General features: G+C 41.3%; 4 protein-coding genes across 7 annotated transcripts in view; 2 read left to right on the top strand and 2 right to left on the bottom strand.

Moving 5' to 3' along the window:
* The first annotated feature begins 1,440 nt into the window (after positions 1-1,440).
* LOC146392350 (toll-like receptor 1) lies at positions 1,441-5,546 on the top strand. The gene is made up of 2 exons (XM_084945645.1): positions 1,441-1,560; positions 3,023-5,546. Exon 2 carries the CDS (start codon positions 3,029-3,031, stop codon positions 5,474-5,476), a length of 2,448 nt encoding a protein of 815 aa, XP_084801771.1. The 5' UTR covers positions 1,441-1,560; positions 3,023-3,028; the 3' UTR covers positions 5,477-5,546.
* Positions 5,547-5,641: 95 nt separating this feature from the next.
* Positions 5,642-13,167, bottom strand: ints10 (integrator complex subunit 10). Of its 2 annotated transcripts, XM_084945657.1 has the most exons (18): positions 12,718-13,166; positions 12,565-12,632; positions 12,383-12,486; positions 12,143-12,282; positions 11,979-12,060; positions 11,752-11,892; positions 11,411-11,585; positions 10,267-10,436; positions 10,022-10,161; positions 9,778-9,931; positions 9,601-9,683; positions 8,771-8,926; positions 7,949-8,057; positions 7,687-7,766; positions 7,369-7,531; positions 7,163-7,256; positions 6,783-6,851; positions 5,642-6,242 (listed from the first exon to the last, which is right to left on the bottom strand). In XM_084945657.1, exons 1-18 carry the CDS (start codon positions 12,844-12,846, stop codon positions 6,086-6,088), a joined length of 2,214 nt encoding a protein of 737 aa, XP_084801783.1. In that variant the 5' UTR covers positions 12,847-13,166; the 3' UTR covers positions 5,642-6,085. The 2 variants fall into 2 exon arrangements, with proteins under 2 accessions (XP_084801783.1, XP_084801791.1); XM_084945665.1 differs by lacking the exon at positions 6,783-6,851 and having other exon boundaries at positions 12,718-13,167.
* A 191-nt stretch (positions 13,168-13,358) lies between these two features.
* slc25a51b (solute carrier family 25 member 51b) lies at positions 13,359-21,616 on the top strand. The gene is made up of 2 exons (XM_084945677.1): positions 13,359-13,516; positions 15,374-21,616. The coding sequence occupies exon 2, from the start codon at positions 15,426-15,428 to the stop codon at positions 16,356-16,358; it is 933 nt and encodes a 310-aa protein (XP_084801803.1). The 5' UTR covers positions 13,359-13,516; positions 15,374-15,425; the 3' UTR covers positions 16,359-21,616.
* frmpd1b (FERM and PDZ domain containing 1b) overlaps positions 19,816-24,505 on the bottom strand; it is a 24,424-nt gene continuing 19,734 nt past the window's right edge. For all 3 annotated transcript variants that reach the window (XM_084945615.1, XM_084945634.1, XM_084945625.1), the window contains exon 17: positions 19,816-24,366. In XM_084945615.1, coding sequence (XP_084801741.1) covers positions 21,812-24,366 — 2,555 coding nt within the window. In that variant the 3' untranslated portion in view covers positions 19,816-21,811. The remainder of the gene's footprint in view (positions 24,367-24,505) is intronic.

Here is a 24,505-nt window from a genome sequence, read left to right as displayed (position 1 = left end):
TCCGCCCCGATGTTCGGCTGGTAGGTAAACTGCAGTGGGTCTAGATCTCTCCCGACTAGTGGGCAAAGGTGGTGTAGTATGATACTCTCCATGGTCTTCATCAGGTGTGAAGTCAGGGCAACGGGTCTGATAAACAGCACATTTGCATAATGACTGAAACCAGCCCACTGAAGGAACAGTGGGCTGGTTGGACTAAAGAAGTCACTTGGATGAGTGATGAAACCTTTCTCCCACTGAAAATGCTACATCCAGATGAACAGAATCAACTTTTGGAGATTTACTTACCTGGATGATTGAGAATGCATCAAGACAATTATTTTGAAATAACTAAAGAAGATAACATATTTTAACAATTAGAAAATACGGTATTATAATTAAATAAAACATTATGGCAGGGTTATTTTTGTAAGTCACACATTTCTAACTTTTAGAGACACCTGACTCTCACAGAAACAGAAATCCTTCTTGAGTCTTGGTAATTCATCAAGTCACTGTGTGGTCTCTGGAGGAGGAAAAGGATAAAAAAAAAATACATGTAATAAATGAAAACAGACATGAGCAGAAATCTGGTTTTATGAGCTGGCTTAAAATAAACAGAGGCTTAAATTTATATGGCCTATGCAGTAAAAGTAAGTCATAGATACTGCAGGATCCATTTTCCTTACACACACACATAATTAGCAAAACGTGATGTTTTCAAATTAAAAAAAGAAAAATATGGCATCATGATAATGAAACCCACATGAAACATGTTCACATATCAAATGAAATCAAGTGTTATGAAAAGACAAAATAACTACATTTGCTGTACAAAGACAGCCAGTTTTCTGTTATCTTATAGCCAGAAGCTGCTATAAGCGAATCAGCAGTGTTCTTATAGAATTTGATCAAACTGTTCCAGGTGAGATTAGTGACACTGGCTTATAAGATGATATTCAATTGAGCTCCTATTGCTTTTTGCATAGCAGTCGCTGACCCAAGGCAAGCTTGGCACTGCCAGAGTAAAAACATTGCTCGGAACTGGGTTAATGTGAGTGTGTGTCGTTTATCTGTCTGCACACACACATAGCTTCCCCATCACAATAAAAAGTGTGTTAAAAACCAAACAAACAAACAAAAATGTGTCTAGAGACCAGGAGCAAAACCCTCCTCAAGGCAATAATATACACTGAATCCAATTTCTGGACTTTATCTCCATTTTTTTTATACATTATCGTATAAGTTTCTCTCCATAAAATGCACTGTTGCATAAAAAGGGAAGGTAAAAGAGGATGAAGAGCCTGGGAACTTGTTTTTATTTCTGTGCCTGTTTCTGCTCAACTTCATGTTTTTTTTTTACTGTTACTTAGAAACTAATATTAGCAACTGTTGACTCAGTGCTGATGCTTGCCTTTTGGTCACATTTGAGCCAGACTTCATTTGCTGCTACATGTTCCTCTATCAGTCAGTTTTGTTTGACTGATTTCCATTTCTTTTCCCACATAGAGATTTTGAACCATTGTGACTCTGATATTTTTGGTACTTGAGACTTCAAAACGTGACCATCAGACGGCAACACAGGTTAGTGGACTCTTATCCATCTTTGAATAAAATTGTGTTTTCCTTTGAATTAATGTGAATGTGGTTTTGGATTTTCTTTATTTTAAGATTTAGATTGAAAAAAATAAAATCAAATTCTGGGCAGAATCGACCCAGTAAAGACACCAATCATCACACTGGGTGGCTCTGTGAAATGTCAGCTGTATAAAGGCCTCCACCATGGTACTTCATACTACACCAGAGTCATTAACTGATAGATCAACAAATAAATGGGAGAAAAGTTCTTATTTTTTCATTATCTACTACAGACAATTCTGAAAAAGGGACATCTGTCAATTAACAAAAACTTTGTTTTATATTTGCATGACATCTGACCAATGAGCTACTAGAACCATTTATTTAATTTTACACATTTATTTATTCATGACAGACACATGATGATGATTTCCAAATACCAAATTTTTGTTATCACTCAGATGATAAAAACCTGATTTGTGCTTTTATCAATCCTGTCTTATTTAAACAAGTTTAGAAAGGATACTGTTACACACTGCTTACTATAAAGTGATCGTTAAGTCAAATCCTTACTTCTCCTCAGCAGTTTCTGGGAATTGTAGCCACCAAAAAGGTAGACAGCATTTATTTTAAACAAAAACTACTCCAAGAGTGCAAACCTCCACCAAGGCAGCTCACTCTCGGTAGTTTCTTACTTTTAAGGAAATAATATTGTGTTTTGCATGTATTTGTTTCGTTTGAAACCCATTTTAATATACGTGACATTTTTTTGAGTATAATTATTTTTTTCTTATTTGTATTCATGTGGGTGCAGTACATGTGTGGCATTTATTTTTGTTGTTTATTAAAATTCATTTAAATGTTTAGTGATAAAGTTAGTTATTTGCAAATGACTGGACACAAATCACTTAATTCTATTATATGACATTATACTACAGTATATATCTCACGAACTTGACTCCAAGCATTATTATTATATGCATTTTGGAGTCAATGCTGTATTGACTCCAAAACTCTTGAAAAGAAAGGCAGATGTGAAATGTAATTGTGAGATCAGAGGTCAAATTTGCAATGATATTTGGATGCAAACTATAATGTGATCGTTAAAATCCCACAACATCAGTATCTTTCCCTAAATGTTGGCAATACGAACAAAAGCAGTAGAATATTAAACATAGTTTTAAGCATATCTTCTGACTTCTTCTTCAGTGTCAGACATCCAAGGTAACGTGATATTTAGAATCCCCTTCTTTTCAATTTTTGATCAATATTGTTAATTATTATTAAGTTGACCTTGATAACCCTGGTATATGTAACCAAATTATAATGTATTGTTAACATGACTCCACTTTTTAACATTACAAACATTTATCAGAATTTATTCAAATCATTTTGAGCTATTATATTTACAGACAGAATGACACACAGACAAATGCTACCCGTTTAATGGCTATATTTTCTTATACAGGCTACAATGAGGGTCACAGCAGCCGTACTCTGGACAGCAGCTGTGTTGGTGGGACTTCAGAAGAGCGCTTCATTCCCTGACAACTTTGTAGACCGATCATCCCAAAACCTCTCCTCTGTCCCAACTGACCTGCCACAGACGACTGAGTTTTTAGACCTCTCTCGCAACTACATACGTCAGCTTCACAATGGAGACTTTCAAAAAACCACTCACCTTAGGTTCCTGAATGTGTCATGGAATGATTTGGAGGAGATCGATCCACAGACTTTTCTTGACACGCCTCTCTTGGAACATCTGGACCTGTCGCACAACAATCTCAAGAACCTCTCAAGTCAACAATACCTGCTACACACAGTGAACCTCCTGGTGCTAAACTTGGCCTTTAACAGATTTCTTACCATGACATTGGGGAGTGAGCTCAGCTCTCTTGTAAAACTGGAGAGATTAACAGTTGGAGCAAAAAACATCAGTGTGGGTGATTTCAAGAACATTGCTAAAGTGAAACTACGTACATTGACGTTATTACTAGAGGATGAACTTTATTATGAAGCAGGCAGCCTGGAGGATGTTCATGCTCAAAGGCTGCAGATAGCCTTTGGACATAATCAAAAAATTGACCGTAATCTGACTGCTGATGCTCTGTCCCTGTTTGCTGAAGTGGAGATGATGAATATGATAGATGGCTACAAAGACCTAAGTAAGCAGCTAAGAGAGACGGTGAAAATCCACACAACGAGTTTGTATCTCACCAACATAACAATTAAATGGCAAGACTTTACTGAATATGTAAATGTGGCTCTAAATACAACTTTGAAACATCTTGATGTTTCTGAAATGAATCTAAAGAATCCTCCTCAATACACAACTGAAGTGATCAAAACATCACAGGTGATTTCTTTCACAGTCAGACGGGCAGTGGTAACAAGTTTCCAATTCTCACAGGAGGCTTTATACAACTTTTTCATCAACATGCCAGTGGAGAGTGTTGCGATTACTGACGCACCAATAATACACATGACCTGTCCCAAGTCACAGAGTCTAATACGCCAGCTGGATTTTTCCTTTGGTGCTCTGTCTGATTCCATCTTCTCAAGTGCGGTGGGTAAAAACGTAGTTGAATGTCAGAACCTGCGTAACCTGAAGAACTTGACTCTAGTAGGCAACAGTCTTAAAAAACTTGAGATACTGAGCCAACGTTTTCAATATATGTCGTCCCTGCAACATCTGGACCTCAGTGTCAACTCCATAGGGTATGACCAGTCATCACAGTGCATCTGGCCAGCAAGCATCACCAATATAAATCTGTCTTCTAATAGTTTGACTGAGTCAGTTTTTCAATGTCTACCAAATGGGACACAGATACTGGACCTCCAGAACAACCAGATTTCGGTGGTTCCGCAATCCATCTTCAAACTGAGAAACCTTTCAACTCTGAATCTAAATGCTAACCGGCTGCGGGAGCTGCCAGGTTTTGGCACTTTCCCCACACTCCACAAGCTTCTGCTCAGGTCAAATTCTCTCCATGCCCCATCTGTGAACATATTGGAAAGCTGTCCCAAACTGCATATCCTAGATGTCAGTTTTAACCCCTTCACCTGTATCTGCACTCTCAGAGGTTTCATAAAGCTCGCTATCAATTCTGAAAAGAACAACAGCCAATCAGGAATTGAGCTGCTGAATTGGCCACAGGGCTATTACTGCACATACCCCGAGGACGTTAGAAACTCAACTTTAAGAGACATCTCGATCCCAGAGGTCTCCTGCAGCATTGGCCTTCTAGTGGTTGCAATTTTGGTACCAGCAGGGACACTGATTATTTTTGTTGTGATTTTGTGTCACTGTTTGGATGTTCCCTGGTACATGGGCATGATCTGGCAGTGGACAAGAGCCAAACATCGTGCAAGAATTCAACAAGCTCGGCCCGAGGATCTGGTGGGTCTGGAGTTCCACGCATTTGTGTCTTATAGCCAACACGATGTTGACTGGGTGCGCAATTCCCTTCTTCCCAACCTCGAAGGCCCCGCAGGAGGGCTTAGAATCTGTCATCATGAGAAACATTTTGTGCCGGGAAAGACAATCATTGAGAACATCATCAGCTGTGTGGAGAAATGCAGGCGCTCTGTGTTTGTCCTCTCTGCTCACTTTGTCAAGAGCGAGTGGTGTCATTACGAACTCTACTTCGCCACCCACCAACGTCTCACTCTGGGCTCCGACAGCATTGTGCTGGTACTGCTTGAGCCTCTGCCTCAATACCTAATCCCATCCAAGTACTACCAGCTGAAGTCCATGATGAACCGCCACACATATCTGGAGTGGCCTCAAGACAGGGCAAAACAAAGGTTATTCTGGGCTAACCTCAGAGCTGCCCTGCAGACTGACCTGCCAAATGCTCCAGTCACACAAGTACAGGAGCATTGGGCAGAGGAAAGACTTGAAGCCTTCTTCACAGATTAACGGGGTAAAAAAGGGCTACAAAAGCATTTGGATACACTGGAAATACCCTGCACCTTTAAAGACCGGGCACCTTTTAGGGTTAATTTATCTCATTTGTTTAATTAGCATTTAATGACCATCTGATATGATTGCAATATATAAATTATGAAATAACACATAAACCTGTTTAAACCATTCAAGTAACATTTAATGGAAACATCCATACAAACTAACAATTCGATTCAAGATTGTAGCAAAAACATTAACCTAACAAAAAGTATCAAAAATGCACTAAGTTTTCTGTCATTACTGACTCCTGCAAGACATCACAATATGAAATGTGGTGGTTATTTATGTTACCATCTCAACTTTGTACCACTGATGAAGAAAAAATACACATACTGTAATGTGAAAATGAAAGCAGTTGTCTATCAGTATTGTTGCTAACACTCTAAAAAGAGAAGTTCACTATGAAGGTAAAGAATAAGCCTGCATGTTAAGAGTTCAGTGCTGGCTGAGAAAGACAAGAGAGCTGGAAATGGGTCTGCAGAGAATCAGCTTTCTTGGTCATTAAGTCAGTCCACTTGCATTTAAATTGTGCCTGAAACCTCACAAGCTAAAGTCCAGGTGTCAGGGGAGCGACTGGATGATGATTATTTTCTCATTAATGCAGAAACGGTGAAGCACAGCGAGCAAGTTTTCCCCACAACGCGACACCTGCCTCTCCATGGCCAGACGGAAATCCTCCTTCACTCCTTTGGTGATTCCTCGAGTCACTGTGTGGTGTCTGGAAGAGGAAAAAAAAATAAATGCAAACATAGACATGGTCAGAAATAGGGTTTTATGAGATACCTTAAAATAAACAGAGGCTTAGATTATATAACCTATACAATAAAAATAACTCATAAATACTTCAGGTTACATTTTCCTTACACACACATAAATCAGCCAAACAGCATTTTTAGTCTTTTCAAATAAAACATAAAATAAAACATTCCATTATAATAATAATAATCAAAACCACATGAAACATGTCCACACATGAAATGAGATCAAGTGTTATGACAAGGCAAAATAACTAAATTCACTATACAAAAACACCAACATTGTCTTCTGTAACAACAACAGTGATGACCACAGAAAGGCGAGTAATGGCTCAAATAAACAAACGCCGACAGAAATCAAAGAACGACTAACTCTTGATGTAAAATGACAGGCCCAAATTAAAACTGGGGGATGACAAGCCTTGAAGCTGGGGATGAAGGAAGGGTGACTGGTGGGGTGGTGGGGGCGGGATGGGGACTGTGGGAGGAGGGGCCTGGGGTACCTGTCCATCGTCTGCACCCCTTGTAGCAGGAGAGTATTTAACTCCACCCCCAGGGCAGGGCTAGGGTTCCTGAGGGACAGCAACATTCAACAACTCTGTCAGTGAGGGTGCATTCAAACGTCTGAACTTCTACAGTAATGAACGAAGGAGTCTGAAAACAGTTTTTTTTTTTCTTCACTTAAACCATGAACTCCTTCTCTTTATAAACGCCCACTCCATTTACAGCTTTTTCAGTTTAAAAGGTCAATTTTCCCCACAGGCCTTGTCTATGTAGATCAGTCAGTAGCACTGTCCTCTTTTAAAAGCACACCAACAGAAAGGGAGAGTGCAGTCACGATGCCAACTAAAGAAAAGCTCATAATGGGAAGGAGGTTGCTTACTTGATCAGCATTCCCTGATTGGGCAGCAGCTCCAGCTGAATTCTACCTCCTTCTGGAGTACGCAGGTATGCAAACTCTTCCAGCATGTCAATGTCTGAGAAAAACCATGAGTTTAAGGAAACCAACATCCAACACATAAAGGAATCACAAAGAGAACTGTCTATTTACACCAAAATAAAGGCAAGAAATGAAGGCAAAAAGGATACTGGTGACATAGTTGAAGAAATTCTCATACTGGAAGCTGCCTTGTTGGCAAATTTTGTCCACTGCCTTTAAAAACAGCATCTCGCCCTGTGGCCAGTCGTACTGCAGGAGCACCACCACGTGACCAAGGGACAGGTCGTCACGACTGTCGGTGAAGGCACGTAGCTGATTGGCCAAAAAAGGGGGAAAAAAGGAAACAAAGATTGTCACAGTCTCATTAAGCCTTACAGCACGGAGCATGTCTCCTCAAAGTCTGCATAAGAAAACATATCCAAGCCCTTGCACCCACTTATTTCCACAGATGTATCCTGTCTATGTACCTTAAAGCAGGCAAGCATCAGCTGGAGACAGAACGGCAGCACAGATTTGCTGGTGCACGGAAGTAATCGCAAGTCATTCCCTGGTTAAAACCAAAGAACAGGGAATGTTAACAGTACTCAAAGCAACATATAAATACAGACGCATGCAACATTGACTCTGTATGAAGACGCCACAAACGTATTAATATCTCAGATTAGCAAAAAAAAAAAAAAATCAAAACTGTTCATAAACAGAATCAGTGAGTAGATTCAGGAAACTTACCTTTCCTCGTTTTGGTCTTGACTCTAACCGGATCCTCTGGGGTCTTTGGTGCTTCCTGGTTTGGGGGTACTAGGCCACTGACAACTTCAAGCAGCTTCTCACAGGCCATCTGTCAAAAGAAACAGCACCATACAAAACTATTACACAAAATTTGACTGGACAAAGGACATGTTGTTAGGCCAAGAAACTTTCTAAAACTTTTATTGATGAGCAGAATACTAATATAGTAAAACTGACTAAATGACAGAGCTGTGATGGACCAGGTCTGTCAGCTTGGTTTAGAGAAAATTAAATAAAAGTGATGCAAGTTGTTCTAAACACCTGAATTTAATCTAGGACATTTTAACCCATTTTAACTATAGTGCCACCTTCAGGCCAGTTGGTGTCACTGATATGTTTTTCATACGTGGCCTGCAGAACATTTTATTATACAATCACATATTTTAAGTAAATATATATGTAAAAAAAATAACAAATAAATTATATATGACCAATTATAAACCAAAAGTTTCAATGTGAATCAATAAATGTTACAGTAGAGTATATTTCCTGCCAGCTGTGCTTTCATAAAATAAAAATAAAAAAGTTAAAATATTCAATCAATTACTGTCTTTATTTTCTTTATTTAAGTTTTCTGCCTTAATATTGTGTGCACATTCCCAAATTTAGTTCATCATTCTCTCAGCTACATTTGTTTTAAAACATACTGTATAAATACATTTGATATGATTTATGAAAAAGAAAGGCATATAAGCATATGCATGTCTCCTGACAAAACCAAAATAATGTATGCTAAGAGTGTGTTTGTGTGCATGTGTATACCCTGTACTCTCCCAGGGCGTAGTGGCAGGATGCCTGCTGTATGAGGGCCCTGTGGTGCTCCAGACTGGCCTGACCTGAGGGACTCTGTGGCCCAGGCTGAGGCTGCTGCACTGCAGCCATCTGGTGCAGGCTAGAGAGGGCCTTGCGGTACTGTCCCTGGAGATAATACATTTGCACATAATCAGTATATAACCAAAGACAACTTAGAAAAGATATTATATCCAAATGTTGATTAATGTGTTAGCTTAAGTGTATTTAAATTATATTAAAATAGCCAGTTTCATCTGCCAACTTCAACCAGTTGTGTTTAGTTTTATTGCGTGCATTTGCCTCATTCTTTAAATTCTATATAACTTAAAATGTACACTCTCCAGCCACTTTATTAGGTATATCTGTAGGTCAGAGGCGAAGGTCCAGATGGCTTTGAGCTGATAGGAAGATGATGGTAACTCAAAAAACCCCAGAGAGGATCATTTAAAAGCCACAGCCTAACTGAGTACTCTTGCTGACCATCTCCATCCCTTTATTGCCACAGTAGCCATCTTCTGATTTCTCTGGTTGTTTCCAGCAGGATAACATGCCATGTCACAGGGAATTTTTGAAGGCAAAGTGGTCAGTGAGTGCCTGCATTGGTATAATCTGTTCTTTCTTATGCAATAATTGCATTTCCCAACATTGATCAGGGCTATTTAATTCAAAGCAGTATTAAAATTATGGCATATTTTGATCCTAAAGCTAAGATAACAAGCTAAAGATGCTGCTGCTAACAAATAAAAGGGATGCAGATGATTTGTCACAAACAGAAAAGGTAAATTAAAAACGACTCTTGCCTGGTATATAATCATGTCGGTGAGGAATATTCGGAACCACAGCCAGCTGTCCGTCTTCCACGCAGCGCAGATCTTCTTGAACTCTTTGAGAGACATTAAAATGTACAATTAATGCAGCTGTTCTGATAACAACCTTTTGATGTAGTGACAACATGACTGAACAGCTTCAGCTCCTACCAGCTTCCAGACCATCATGGGAGTGAAGAAGGTCCCAGCTTTCTCTCGCTGTGCGAAAGCTCTCCAAAGTCTCTGACCAGTTGGGCATGTCATTCTTGTTTACTAAAATGTGTCGACCACGGCCTTTCCCCAAACCTTCCTCATCATCTGAGCTCTATAATGACACACAGATCCAAATGTAATCAAAAGAATTTCCCAATCTGGGATAATTAAAGTGTCTTACTTATATCTAAACTTTTCTCACCATAGTCTTCTCTCTTCCATCTGCTAGTTTGCGTTTCTTATGCGCATGTTTCAGTGCTCCTCGCTCCACCTCCACATCACTGTACACTGAGCTCAAATCCTCAACAAGGATCCACGGCCCGGAACTTAACCCACTGATTCCTAAAAAGAAAAAAATAACACTGAAACCTGTTTGTAACATTTTACTCAAAAGATTACCGTAGATATATTAAATGAAGATGGAGATCTACAAAGGTAGAAGCTAACCGTGGAACAGTGCAGGCTGTACAGCTGAGACGTAGAAGAAGGCACTACGGAAGAGGACAAGTGCAGCACAGATGACCACCTGACTGCAGCACCGGGCCCTCGTCTCTCCTTCTAGACCAGGCAGGTAGCGACACAGCTCCTTCACTCTCTGCAGCATCTCCATATAACTCCTACAGTGCAAATAAACACATAAAAACATTCCTTTGAAAATTTTAACTTTAAATAATCACTTCAAAGTCATTGAACGATCCACATTTTAACCATCTATTATTTACATTTTACATGTGGGCACATTATATTTGTTCTACTATGTGGTTTTTTTTGTTTGTTTTTGATTAAATGAAGATTTTTTTTTACTTATTACCCACAATGTAACTCATATGTAATTTTAAAAAAGGCATTCCCTTAGCTTCTTCCTGGGGTCCTTAAACACTCAATCCAACATTTACAACACATGAACATAAAACAAGAAGGTAGCAGATAGCATTCAGTTTCTCAGAGAAAACATAAATATCTCATAAAAAGCTCAAAGTATAACAAAGCTCATGAGAGAAAACCAAAAAGACACAATCAAAAGAAGCCATAATTGACAACTGCAACAGTATTCCTGCATCATTTATAATTCTGCATCACATATAATGTAGTAACAAAATTCAACAATGCCACTTGCACAGTGTACTTACTAAACTAATGGACTGATAACCACCCTTCTGGCTGAGCACTCAAAGTGCTCTATCAAATCGCACAAACATTCATACAGCCCTTTTACCTATGCCTAAGTGCTTTCTAGCATTCACACACCAACCAGCACTCTGATGGACGCTCTGACAGAAACTTGCGATTCAGTCGATCCACCGATCTTCTGATTGGTAGATGACCCTCTCTACAACCTGAGCCACAACCACCCAAAGGTCATACAGGACCTGGTTGTAGATGACCCTCTCTACAACCTGAGCCACAATCACCCAAAGGTCATACAGGACCTGGTATTCCCAGGCAAACTCTCCAGGCCTGACCCCACTTAGCGTCCAAGATCAGACAAATCAGGTATCCCTGAGTAAAGTATCCTACACTTTATGTCACCTTTGTGTAGGAACAACAGCAGTAGCTAAATAACAATGTGACAGGCCGAGTGATAGATTACCTCTGTCCCTTGTCTCCCTGCCACTCACATCGTGCCCCAACCACAGCAAGAATATCCAGCAGTTTCTCCCAAGGTTCTGCCACCACCGACGATTTTTCTGTCAGGCCATCAATCACGTAACGCTGGGAAGCACGTGACACACTCGGTGACTTCAGAGCCCCACCTTCTTGAGAGCCTGAAACAGAAAACAAGAGAAACAAAGTAAATAGAAAAAATAAATACTTCAAAGGCTTCACTATAAAGCCCACTAGAGAACTGAAACTTTTAAGAGTGAAAGTGATCCCACTGTGATAGCCCTAAAATAGAAAACAAAGAACAAGTTCATCACAGTGTATCTTCACCTTGTATCTGTCCATCCGGCGAGGGTCCACGGGTAACATAGCCAATGTAGAATTCTGCTGCTTTCAACATGTATTTCTGCATTAGGCTGGCAGGCAGGCGCATATCCATGTTGTTTATAACCAAAGGAAGCACATCACACACTGTAGGAGGAAAAAACTGTATGAAGCGAGTGTTGTTTGTTTTTTTCAGATGAAATAAAATGGATTCAAAGACAGTATGTACTCACCAAAAAGCTTCCTGAAGCAGTTGACAGGAGTCTCCAAATTCTCTGATGCCTCTGCTTCCAGCAATGTCTCTCCTAAATTGACCTAACAGCACATCAGGTTCTTTTATAGCTTTTAACATTACATATAGTTTTCAAAAGACAATGCAAATACTAATATTACGCACCCCATGTTGAACCACAGACTCTGGAAAGCGCTTCAGCAGTAACAGCAGCATCTCTGCCTTCTCCAAAGTGTTGAAACACTGCTCCGTGGCTTTCAGCAGCATCTCACACTGCACTCGACCAGGCAGTGTCTCAAAAAGTCCTGAAAATAAAATAAAAAAATACTCTTTCGATTTTCACAAGAAGCATTGTTCATTGTCATACTTTTTAATGCATGCAATGAAGGGTTAAAACCCTCTCACCTCTCAGAAACTGTGCCTGCTTATCCTGAGAGTCACTCCGCAGGGCAGCTGTAATAACACTGATCTCACGCCAAACAATGGGCTGATCTGGAAAGTTTATGAACCTAAAGGGAAATCAAAACTAAGTAAGAGGTCAGACTCAGGATAGGAAACTTGACATTAACGCTAAAAATGTAACTCACATGTCGTACAGCAGCCGCCCGGCTGAAGCTGTCTTTTCTGCATTACGTTCAATGATGTACATTTCATACTGTAAAAACAGGTCCAGAAACACGATGTGTAAGAAGATGTTTTTACTGACAGCTTTTGCAGCTAGAGGAGATGATTTGTGTTACCTGTATGTTGAAGTCTGCAGGGTAAAGGGTCCTGGCAGTGATGAGCCAGGCTTTGGCAGCACAGGGATCATCAGAGACCAGCTCCCGGGCTCTTTTCACCAAAAACTCACAGTCCTTTTGGGCTGACATTCTATACTTCTGGGTTTAGGTGCCGGATGTGACAAAATGTCAAAATATGCATGCGTGTTTTAATGTAGCAGCCAAATGTAACGCTACAGTTAGCCACATTAGCTAGCTAGCGTCAGCTATTTGGTTTTCAGCCGGCATATTTACAATAACTGATCATCAGACCACCGCCTATTATCCAACTATTCTATTTCAATATAACTACCACACTTATAATGAGAAGCGAAAGCAAGTAAAAGATAAATCTCTATTTACCGACGCACTCACTAGCTTTACGATAGTGACGTCACGACGCGTTGTGTCGTTTTACGACAGCTACGTCGAATGGCTACCGGATCAGGTAAAATACAACAACAAAAATAAGAACAATTGTAACACGACTATTCTGATATGACGTACTTAAAAAAATCAGGAAAATTTAAACAACTAAAGTTATTGAGGTTTGCACTGTTAAATACAATAAATTCTAAAATAAATCCCAAAACTACCTCCGAATCAGCCGTTACCCATGCATACGGTTTCGGATCGACAGCAGTGCGCAGGCGTGGAAAAGCGCTGCTGTCACCTGCGTTTGTTAGGACTGCAGACACGACCTACAGTAGTGGCCCAATTACCCAGCAGAAAGCAGCGCTCTACCTGTCCAGGGATAGGACAGCGGCTGGTTTCACTGCAGGTAAAGGTTCAGTTGTGGGCCAGGTCCTCATGTGACCAAAACTACGCGACTCTTCTTTTGCCTGTTGACTTTCAGTGGCAGCGGACGATATTTCCAACCAAACATGGATCAACACTTGTCCGTTTGACTCTCTTCTTGCTAGCCACTTAGCATGCTAGTTGGACAAATGTCTTTGCGTAGCATGCAGTGACTATATATCTCATCACTTCCTCATTTTATCTTAAACGTAAACGTAAGCGAGGGGTGCAGGTACTAGCACCGTTGAGCTAGCGAACCAGTCCATCATTTCTGTGTGGCTGCTACGCTAAGCGTGCTAACTCCTCAGTGATGTGTTTGTCCTTACTAAGTAATTCATACAGAAAATAAGTAATAGTGTTTCTATGTTCGAGAGGTCTTGCTATTTGTACCAGACTTGGAAAAATCTTGTTTGCGCAACCGACATGATGCGACACGTTACTGAATCCTAAAGAAACGGTACACAGAGGGCGTGTTCGCCTAAGATTAGTTTGTGTTAAGATGGTTTGTTTCCGCTCAAATTTGAGTGAGAATATCAAGATCTAAAGATTATGAGTAACAGTTTATTTAGTGCGACAATAATACCTTATTGTGTTAGATTATGACTTATTTTAAAGTAAATGTAGAGGTTTTAAGCAAGAAGGTGCAGTCGAATATCCAAAGTAAATGTAATGTACTGATTGATATAGTTATGCAATAACATGCAAGATGCAGCATAATAAAAGGGATGGTTGGACTGTATTTCTGATTAGATGTCACAATTCTAACAGTGATCTGTATGCTTGGATATGAAATGTCCGTTTTTCATCGCAGGGAAGTTGGGTAATTTCTTCTAAAATATCATGGAAGAAAATCTGCAACAAAGAGGAGCAGAGACACAAAAATATTGGTTACTTAAAACTTGCAGGTGTTTTCAATGTCACAATGCAGTTTCATGCAAAAGCAGCCATGTGGTCGTCTCGTGTTGTAATACTGACTTAAAACTGTGTCAAGAGTCTTTTGGTAGATTTCCTTTGACCTCTCCTGACCTTGCACCATTACCACCACTTCTCCTTTCTGTTGCTTTATATACTAAAGATGTTTTTGACAATTTCTTATAATTTTGGTGGGAACATCCATTTGTACTGCTGTTATTGTATGTCACAGGATGTATGCGTTGCATGTTTTGTATAAATAACTAAACTTAATGCTCAAAGCAAATAAAGGGTGTAGTCCAGCGGTCCCCAACCCCCGGGCCTCGGACCGGTACCGGTCCGTGAGTCGTTTGGTACCAGGCCGCGAAAGTTGAGGCTCAGGTGTGAAATGTATCGTTTTCAGGGTTTTTATCGGTTTTCAGCGTTATTTTGTTATCGTTTTTATCGTTAACTCGGTTTTCCTGGGTCTTTTCACGTGTGTTATGAATAAATCTTCTGTTTTTCGGTACCGGTACTAGTTTTATTTTGTTGTATTTATCCGCGACACCTTAAAGGCCGGTCCGTGAAAATAATGTCGGGCATAAACCGGTCCGTGGCGCAAAAAAGGTTGGGGACCGCTGGTGTAGTCTGTACATAACAGGTTTGCTTCCCTCATGATGTAGCGTGCACGTATCAGGCTGCTAAGTTGTGTAATACTCTTATCAGTTGGCAGTTGTTGCAGTGTAATTGTAGAAGTCTAAGGCAGGTTATTGAGTTGGAAATGTTCAGCCAGCTTTAGGCCACATTTAGAGAATATGAGCCACAGATTTATTTTTTATTTGTACTTCACAAATAATGTCATACTTAATATCTTTGTTTGGGTGAAGAGATGTAAAAAAAAAACACCTGCTGATATTTCTTCTTTCTAATGTGTTTCATAAATTTACAGAAGTGTGTTGATGTGATGCTTGAGGATAAGGCTGTGGTGCACCGGGCCTCTGATGGCTGTTAGCACCATGGACTCCGAGTCAGCGCGGACACCTCAGACCCAAGCCCTTACAAAAGGAGGCCATTCCCTGTTGTCTGCTGGCATTCTGACCACCAGGTTTGGACCTCAAGGGAAGCACTATGTTTGCGGCTCCCTTGCAGCTTTTACCAATATATTGTTGACCTTTCCGATCCAGAAAGTCCTCTTCCGCCAACAGCTGCATGGCGTGTTGGCCATCGATGCGGTGCGACAGCTCCAGAGGGATGGACTGAGGAATCTTTATCGGGGCTTACTTCCCCCACTTCTCCAAAAGAGCACTACAGTAGCCATCATGTTTGGCTTGTATGAGGACTTCTCTAGAGTCTTACTAGACCATGCTGGGAGCAGTGGCATGCCAGAGCTGATTACAAGAAGCTTTGCTGCAGCTTTGGCAGGAACTGCAGAGGCCATCCTTACACCGTTTGAGCGTGTGCAGACTCTCCTACAAGACCACCGGCACCACGGGCGCTTCAACAACACAGCACACACCTTCCGGACACTTGTGACAGAGTATGGTGTGAGAGAGTGCTACCGTGGCCTCGTGCCCATACTACTGCGCAATGGCCCTAGCAATGTTCTCTTCTTTGGGCTCAGGGGACCCATTAAAGAGCAGCTCCCAGAAGCTACTAGCAAGGCAGGTAACTTGGTTAATGATTTTGTTTGCGGAGGGTTGCTGGGGGCAGGCCTTGGCATCATGTTCTACCCGTTAAATGTAGTCAAATCGCGGGCTCAGTCTCAGGTGGGTGGAGCCTTCAATCCTTGCAGAGAGGTGCTGTTAACAGTGTGGAGAGAGAGGGGTGGCAGTATAGCCATGCTGTTCAGAGGAGCCCATCTCAACTACCACCGCTCTCTCCTCTCCTGGGGGATCATCAATGCCACCTATGAGCTGCTGCTGAAGCTCTTATGAGAAGAGGAATGGAGAGGACAAATGAGATCTAGAGTGGAAGAGAAAGTGTTTTAAGGGAGGGGTGTTGAGCGGAGGAACAGAGCCAGTCTAAAGTGACAAACGAGAGGTTGTAAAGTTAAGTCGGTGCACTTGCTGTCCAACATTTCCAGAACTAAAAAATAACAGCCAAGTTGTACTTCTGACTGGGGCCAACAGTCACTGTAAGATAACTGCCTGCTATTGTTACTTTCTGCTGTTGTCAAAGTGTTAAAAGCAGGCAAAACTTGTGCCAGGGTCCAGTTAATATGCCCGTGTTTGGTCTGTGTTGTAAAGTTTGAGGACGCACACAAAACTCCATCAATCTTTTTGAAAGATTTAAAAGGAAACTTTAAAACTTGAGTGATTTCCTGTTTTGTGGGAGAATCCCTCTCTGTGGACATGCTGTTTGCTGTGATGTTTGTTTGACCAAGAGCGCCGCCTCCTGTGAAGATAAGTTCTGCCACTTAAACAGCTTTGTGCTTTTTCCCCATGTTTAGAGCATTGTTCTTGTGCTCACCAGTTCAGATTGAAGTAAGACATAAGAAGGAAAATGTTTAAGTGACTGTTGAAATCAGTATTAGCAGTGCACAAAGTCTAGGAATTTTCAACAAAAGGAAGAAAGAAATAAGAAGTTTTTTTCCCTTTTTTCAATTTTTTACAACAAAAAGGTCTCAGTTTTCACACGTGAGTCAGTTAATTGACATTTTTGTTAAATAATGTTTTGTCTTGATTTATTTTCTGAAGTGCTATTGCCAGTGTGTGGTTTTTTTTTCTTTTCCTTTTTTTTGGTTTTGTGGTTTTGTTTTTGTTTATTTAGTTGTTGTTGTTTTTTGTGTGTGTGTGTGTTTTGATAAGTGCCCTGTGGTGTACTCTCTTGTCAGTTTTTTTTTAAATTGAAATACAGGGAGGAAAAAAAACAGTCTTGATGTGTAAGATGGCAAATAGGAGAAGAAGACCTGTGGTTGAGCTCTGCATCACTACTGCTCTTTTATTGGCTATGAGACAAATGTTCCTCACTGGTTGTTTCCTTTTTTAAAACTTACTGCCATTTATTTTATTTATGTATCTCTTCCCCCTTTTGCTCTCACTTTAATATCTTCTCTTGTCACGCTTGCTCTCCCCTCTGTCTGTAACATCTGTTGACATAATGGGCTCAGATTTCAAGCTTGAGTAGCTGCAGTCACCATACTGCAGCTCTTGCTGAGTTCGACAGCCCGAAGAGGAAAGGCATGCCGCTTGGACACTTGAGAGAGAGGCTTCAGAGTAGTGGCACAGAGAGAAGACGGGGACAGAGGGTAATGTTCAGTGGCACAAAAAGCTCAAGCTGCCATGTAAATGGATCACTTGGCCTATTTCTTCAAGTCTTTTCATTCTAATATCCTCTTCAAAAGTGTATCAAATAACACTGTTTATCACTTTCCTGAAGCAAAAGTTTCTGGATCACTACAAAAATGAAATGTCACGTTAGTAATTGTGCTAAAATGTTTTAAATCTCAGTTAAAACCTGAATAAATACAGACGTACTTCAGGAAAAATGAGCTGACTGTCATTTTTTCACCTAGAGAGAAGAAAGATTTTCCTTTACGTAACTGAGACACACATATGTTATGAAACTGTTTTTGTGTCTGTTTTGTGACCTCTGTCTCATTGCTCTGTACCTATGAGTCATACAATGATAATGTGTAAACTATCGGACCTGTTTTTCCCTTTTATTAATTATAATCCCTTCTTTGTAAGTGACAACACTTAAGCAATGTGCGTAAGTGTTGTCAAGGATTTTTGTTTAAAAGAAATGACATCAAGTCGGCACTGTGAGACTGAGTTTTGGGTCAGCGCAGAGTACTACTTTCTAGCTTACTGTGTCAAGAAGTCTGACAGCAGATAATGATCAGATTAAGGACAATCTGACAGAGGGACTTTAGATCAAGAAGCGCTGAACTGCTGTTGCTTCAAAGCCTCTCAGCTCTCTTTGCACCACATCAAGTGTTCTTCTGACTGCTGTCTTAGATGAAATCTAACTTTTTTATGTGCAAATTTATCTAAAAATCCGTTTTAATCATACTAGCAGAAATATTGTTTGAACTCTGCTAATTGGCTCTCCACATAGTTTGAAGACCAGTACCAAAAAAAGCAAAAAGGGGAGGGGGTGGCCTCATGCATAGATAAACACTGCCATCTTGAAACTGTAGGAAATTAACACTGAAAAAACAGTCCTACAATCTTCATTTGTTATTGTACTGTGCAGAAATCTTGAGCCACCCCTCATTTCTTTATACTATGCTTCTAATAAACCAGATTTGTTATATTGCTCTTGAGCAATCGTTCTCCAGGCTTTGTAGAGGTAGTTTTTGATGTCAGCTGCTTTTGCTCTTATCTTCAGTCCAGTCCTTGTACCTGACCATTTTCAGGCCAATGTTTCTTTTTTATTTGTTAAGCTATCTAACCTATGGATAATTCAAGCATTAAAATGACAGCAAACTTGAGAAGTGCTAAGCTATCTGACAGACAACTTAGCAAAAACCAGTTTTAAATTGTATCTTTAGCAGCGTTGTTATTAGTAGCCTTTTGCAAAACCACATAATTTCCTCAGTTAAATCTGTGGAAAACAGCAGACAGCATAGTTTGACAGGTAGTAAACAAGGTATTCCCAAAGAGCTATTAGAGGAATACTTGGCATATCTCTGCAAGGTGTGGAGTGTGTAAACGTGGTGGAGTCTCTCATGGTCTGGAACATTTCAGCCAGTTGTGTTGGGGATCCTGTCAAAATTGATGGATTTACAAATGCAGAAAAGCCCATCATATTTTGATCTGCCATCTAGAAAGCATCTCAGTGGCAATAGCTTCATTTTTAAGCATGGCAATTAACCCAAGCACACAATGGAGCACCATTAGTCATGGATTGACCTCCGCAGAGCCTGGACCTCAACATTATTGAAGCAGGGTGGGATCATCTTGATACAGAAGGGAGCAAAAGGCACCTAATAGCCAAATCAGAGCTTTGCTATTTCTTCAAGAAGCCTGGAGAACCATTCCTGAACACTACTTAAAGAAATTACTCTACTAAGAGAGTTCACACTATGGTGAAGAATGAAAGTGGTCACACCAAATATTGACTTTGAAGTTAACTAGAATTGTGCAAAATCAGTTTTTGCATTTTATGCTGTATGTTTCATGTATCTTTACATACATTTCAATAAATTGTTGCACCAATTTACAGTTTTCCTTACAACATATAAAGAAATAAGGGGTGACCCAAGACTTTTGGAGGCTATGAGATTCATAAATATTAGTTTATCTGCTGAAGTGAAATATTCACCACAGGGTTGAATATCGGTGTGCAGTGATATCTCTTATGATCTCATAAATAACACTCGATATTTGTGAATGGAGCTTCATGAATTGCTTGTTGGTAAATGAAAGTACACATAGTTCCCAAATATTCAAGACAGCATTATTAAGGTCAGTGTTTCATTTATTCCCAAACAATACATTTCTTGGTACATTAACTTCATGTTTTATGTGGGGATGGAAAAGTGGCTGCTTCTGTAGAAACACAGTGGACTCTCTGACTATGAAATGCTGTTCATACAATGTTCCCGTACAGGAAAGAGTTAGTGACACAGGCACTCTTTACTGATGGAGCCAGCCTAATGAACAACAGGAGACCCTCCTGAGACACAACGTCTTGACGTTAGCACGGTGATGGACGCTGCACAACTACCTTAACAAAATTTCCCTCAGTCATCAGTCTGGAAGATTAAATACACTACCTTTCCCCTCACCAGCTGTCTCTCAGCACTTAAGCAGTCTTTATTTCAGCTAATCCCCTTATCATATTTGAATAAGCAACCGCTGACTGATTTGGCTTAATTAGCTTCCTGTTGTTTGTAGGTGGCTCGAGTAAATCCTTCAAATCGGATGGCGTCATGTGATATGGAGGAGCTGATAAGTGAACACTGTACATCAGCAAACCGATTGAGCAACGTAGTCCTTTTACTGAAAGTTCACAGACATCAGTATAGACAGAAATCTTTATATTGACAAAATGCTAATGCCATGCAACCTTGCAAAATGTTGCATTCCTTAATGCAGAAAGTTTTCCAGAAACAAGACAAAAACCAACATTCCAAACAAAGAAAGCATCCATTATATTCAAGCAAACATAATGCAGCTGCTGTTTGTTTTTAATGTTAGCGCAGAAAAACAACAGAGTATGTGGGGGGGGGGGGGGGGTTGAGGGGTTTATGTTTGCATAGCCATAAACTAAAGTAGGGACAGAATAGGACACAGAGATATAAATGTATATCTACAGTTCTGACCCCAGCATTGACCATCAGCCCATCCATCAGTCAGTACTCAGTTAATAAAGTGGTGCACCCAAAGACGAAACAATGGCAGGGAACAGTTGTGGCTCAGTGTTTTAAGACTTTGGATCTTTGCTACATCTGGATAGAGTTTAACAGTCACTCTTGTGCCTCGTCAAAAAAAAAAAACTACATAAATAAGGTCCCCTGTTTGGGTGGACCTCACCCACACATTCCCAGAAAATATATACTGTATGTAGTGTCCTTTGGATGAAAACTAGAGTAATATTATAATACTGCATACGATTGGGTAATGGGGGTTATATCCAGGAAGCATTCACACAAAGTCAGGTATGGACTGGGAAGGGGTAGAAAAACAGTTTACACAAGGGTACATGTCTCAAAAAAAGGTGCAATCTGTAACAGTCAAAAGTGCTCTCCCTGCTGTGTAATGGTATAGTCGTGACTGTAATGTTGAAAAACTAAATCCTTACAAAGGTGCAAAACCTGCACATATAAAACAAATCAGTTTATTACTATATTTCGCAAGTGAGATACAGAATAGTTCCTGTAGTTTGTCAGTAAACGTACCGTAATCATAAACGTAGAAAATGACAATTTACAGATTACACCTTGTGGAGTGGAGCAATATTTAAAGCAGCAAAAAGATAACGTAATACTGTCTCAAAGGGGAGGAAAAAAAAAAAGTTCCAGTGACATCCATAGTTCTTTTTTTCCTCACCAGAGACCTGCCAGTCACAGATCATGGTGCAAATATTGTAAAAATAAATACATAAATACATACATGGGTAATTCATCATTACATACATACACATATTGTATCATAAAATAAGAGAATTATAAGATAATTATAAAATTCATATGTACAAATGCATAGTCCGTATGCGTCCAAGGAGAGGTTTAGCAACGAAGTGACATCGCTTCGTTTTAGGGGTGTGTTTGGTGTTTGTGTTTCAATGTGGGTGTGTGTGTGATGTGTGTGCTGTGGTGTGGTGTGCATGGCACTTACTGTACAAGAACACAAGCGTTACACACCAGATAGCTCTGTGCTGCTTCTTCTTGTCTTCACCTCTAGAGTCAGTGCGTTATTAGTGGGTAAAAGTTCACAGATCAAAAGTTTAGAGGTACATGTCCGGGTGTGTCCGAGGGCTCTACCGTGGGTGTCCGGAAGAGCTGAGTGAGTGCGAATACAGACGAGATGAGCACAGTGCATCGTTTGGCTAGCAGCCTTACCCCGTCGCCCTCTCCCTGACCCTGTACGGTCCCATTGACGCCCCCGCTCCTACCCCCTGCGCCAGTTCCAGCTGTCTCAACAGCCCCAACAAACTCCCGATACAGCTCCACTATCTCTTTCAGCTTGTCCATGGCCTCTTGGCCATCATTGTCCTCAACTTTTTGAACCAGATTTGTGTTATGGCACATGTCACAACCAGTGCACGGGTTTGTTTGCAGACAGGCTGCCGACAGCTGTACCAGGGCACTAAAACTATTGGATAAAGAACGCAGGGCTTCATCGGGCGCCCAGCCTACCCGCGTGGCTCGTTGACATCCAGATGCTAACCGTCGAGCCTCAGCCTGAAGAAGACTCCTCTCGGCCTCTGTCATGGTAGCAGGTGTCATCCTATTACACTTTAGGCTTGCTTCTGGGGCAGGGCTGTCTTCGGTTCCATTATGATTTAGATCAGGCCCTACTTTTAACTTTGTGCTATCTTGCTTTGCATCTTGGCATGATGTTTGCTTTGTTTGCTCAGGTGCACCTCGTTCTAAGACCAGAAGAAGCTGATCTATATCGTGACGCAGAGAGGCAAAGCCGCCTTTCAGCCCACCATAATTCTTGTTAGTTAGGGAACGAAGCGAGCCGCCGAATGAGGTTGTGGGTGAAACTGGACACGAAACAAGAGGACTGAGTTCAGAAGAGGTCGTAGAGAAAGTAGACAGCGGGCGAGGGTTGTCCCTCAGCAGTGAAAGAATATTGGGTTTGAGAGAGGGTGTTGTTGTAGGAGATGGAGCAGGTGCCGGCTGGACAGGTTTGGGGCGTATGCGACGGGAGAACTCATAAACTGTGAGCTCATCATCAAAGCTAACGCCATCCTCTGTGTCTCCGCTGAAACAGTTGGCGTAAACAGTGCGGCAGCCACAAGCCTCCCGGTGTTGCTGTGGAGGAGTGCTGTCTGCCAGTGAGGAGGTCGGTGAGTCACCTCCAATCTCCATGCTGGACACACCTCCCAACCCGACTGCTGAGTGAGACCGTGATTGAGGCTGCTCTGATGAAACGCTGCTGCTACGTGCAATATTTTCTCTAAAACTTAGATTAGGGTGGGAGCCGTTTGTTCCACTGGCCTTTTTCATGTGTGCCGACAATTCTTGGGCCTCTTTGATTGTTGCTATGACAACTTCAGCTCCATCATCTAAAATGGTCCCTTTGATTCCTGATTTTGAGGGCACACTCTCTTTGTCCTTGACAGGAGTTTTGTTTAGGTCTGATAAGCCACTGGCTACAGACAAACCAGAGCCAAATCCAGATGTGTCGCCATTGATGGAACTAGTGGACGGATAGTCCAGAGTTCCTAATATCTCCTGGGAACGGGTCATGTACCAAGGAAGGGCCTGAATCTTCCCTCTCAGGGCTGAGGCAGGTAGTCTGCCTCCTAGACTGGAGGAGCTGGTTCTCAGGTCAGATCCTGAACCAGATCTTCCAGATTCTCTGCTTTCTAGGCCCCCTTTAGAATTGGTTGAGGTCAGCGAGGTGGTAACCGTAAGAGGCGCATCTGTATTTTTGGGTGAAAGGCTCTCGTGGCTCAGAGAGACCCTTCTAGGTCCTGACTGGATGCTCCCATTACGACTGCTCCAAGGGTGAATTCCATTTGGAGTACTGACGCCATCCTTACAGATCCCTTTGCTTGGATCAGTAGGAGAGACGGGAGAGCTGGCAGGTAGCGATAAGGGGTGAAGATTGCTTGGTGAAGTGGGTTTGGGAGGCACTGGAGGGGGTATTGTTAGCTTAGTTCCTGAATTAGAGCGAGTGATTGGGGTTAGGCTTGCTGGCCTCTTTGTTAGCAGGTCAGTTCCACTGCTTTTCCCCTCAGCTTCAAGAATTTGCGATTCATCAGGAATGTATTTTTCTTTTTTGGAAACAGCACGCGCTCCATTTTCTAGATCTTTACTTTGTTTTGTGCTGCTTTCCTGCCTTTTTGTCTTTTCTTCATCTTGTGATAGCGATTGCTTGCTATATCGCACTGCTGTGATCAAGGATGACGACATAGGCAATCCACCTGATGTGACCGACTTGAACTCCATGGTGTCTGGCTCCATTTCAAGGAGTTCCGACGACAAACGTCCAGAGGCATCCCCATTGCATTGGGCATATGATCTCCCATGCTGGGGAGACTTGGGAGGAATGATCTGAGGTTTGGGAGGCAGCTGTGGTTTCGGTGCCAATGGTGGTTTGACCTTAACATCAGGTTTCTGTGATGGCTTTGAAGGACTGCCTTGCTGGTTGTTGAGTTGATTCGAAGGGTCTTTAAGTGTATCCGCTTCCTTCTTGGCTTTATAGGATTGGCTTTTATTGGCAAGTGGAGATGACAGCTCTTTCCGCGCGACACCTGGAAGACTGTTCCAGGTTCCACTCAAACGATTAGCATTGCGTCGGTCAGCCAGCTCTGCATCTGTGAGAGAATGAGAAAAATTAAATGAAAACAACAGAAAGAGAGGTATTAATGGACCGACACACATCTTCTCACAATTGTCCCATCTCCTTTCAACATATCTTAGTCACAGTGCTGTCACATGTCACCAGTACACAGA

This window comes from Perissodus microlepis, chromosome 2, assembly GCF_051167445.1.
Source record: "Perissodus microlepis isolate ML-2025 ecotype Zambia chromosome 2, ASM5116744v1, whole genome shotgun sequence".
Classification (NCBI taxonomy): Eukaryota; Metazoa; Chordata; class Actinopteri; order Cichliformes; family Cichlidae; genus Perissodus; species Perissodus microlepis.
Note: the sequence above shows the minus strand (reverse complement) of the source record. Positions and strands in the feature narration are given on the sequence as shown.

Bases quoted from the DNA above. Each gene is read 5' to 3' on its own strand.
- LOC146392350 (XM_084945645.1), top strand. From the start codon at position 3,029: ATGAGGGTCACAGCAGCCGTACTCTGGACAGCAGCTGTGTTGGTGGGA.
- ints10 (XM_084945657.1), bottom strand. From the start codon at position 12,846: ATGTCAGCCCAAAAGGACTGTGAGTTTTTGGTGAAAAGAGCCCGGGAG. The intron at 10,437-11,410 runs GTAATCTATCAC...TTTGCACTGTAG, and splicing joins CAGGGAGACAAGGGACAGAG to GAGTTATATGGAGATGCTGC. The intron at 7,767-7,948 runs GTAAGTTTCCTG...GGTTTTAACCAG, and splicing joins CAAGACCAAAACGAGGAAAG to GGAATGACTTGCGATTACTT.
- slc25a51b (XM_084945677.1), top strand. From the start codon at position 15,426: ATGGCTGTTAGCACCATGGACTCCGAGTCAGCGCGGACACCTCAGACC.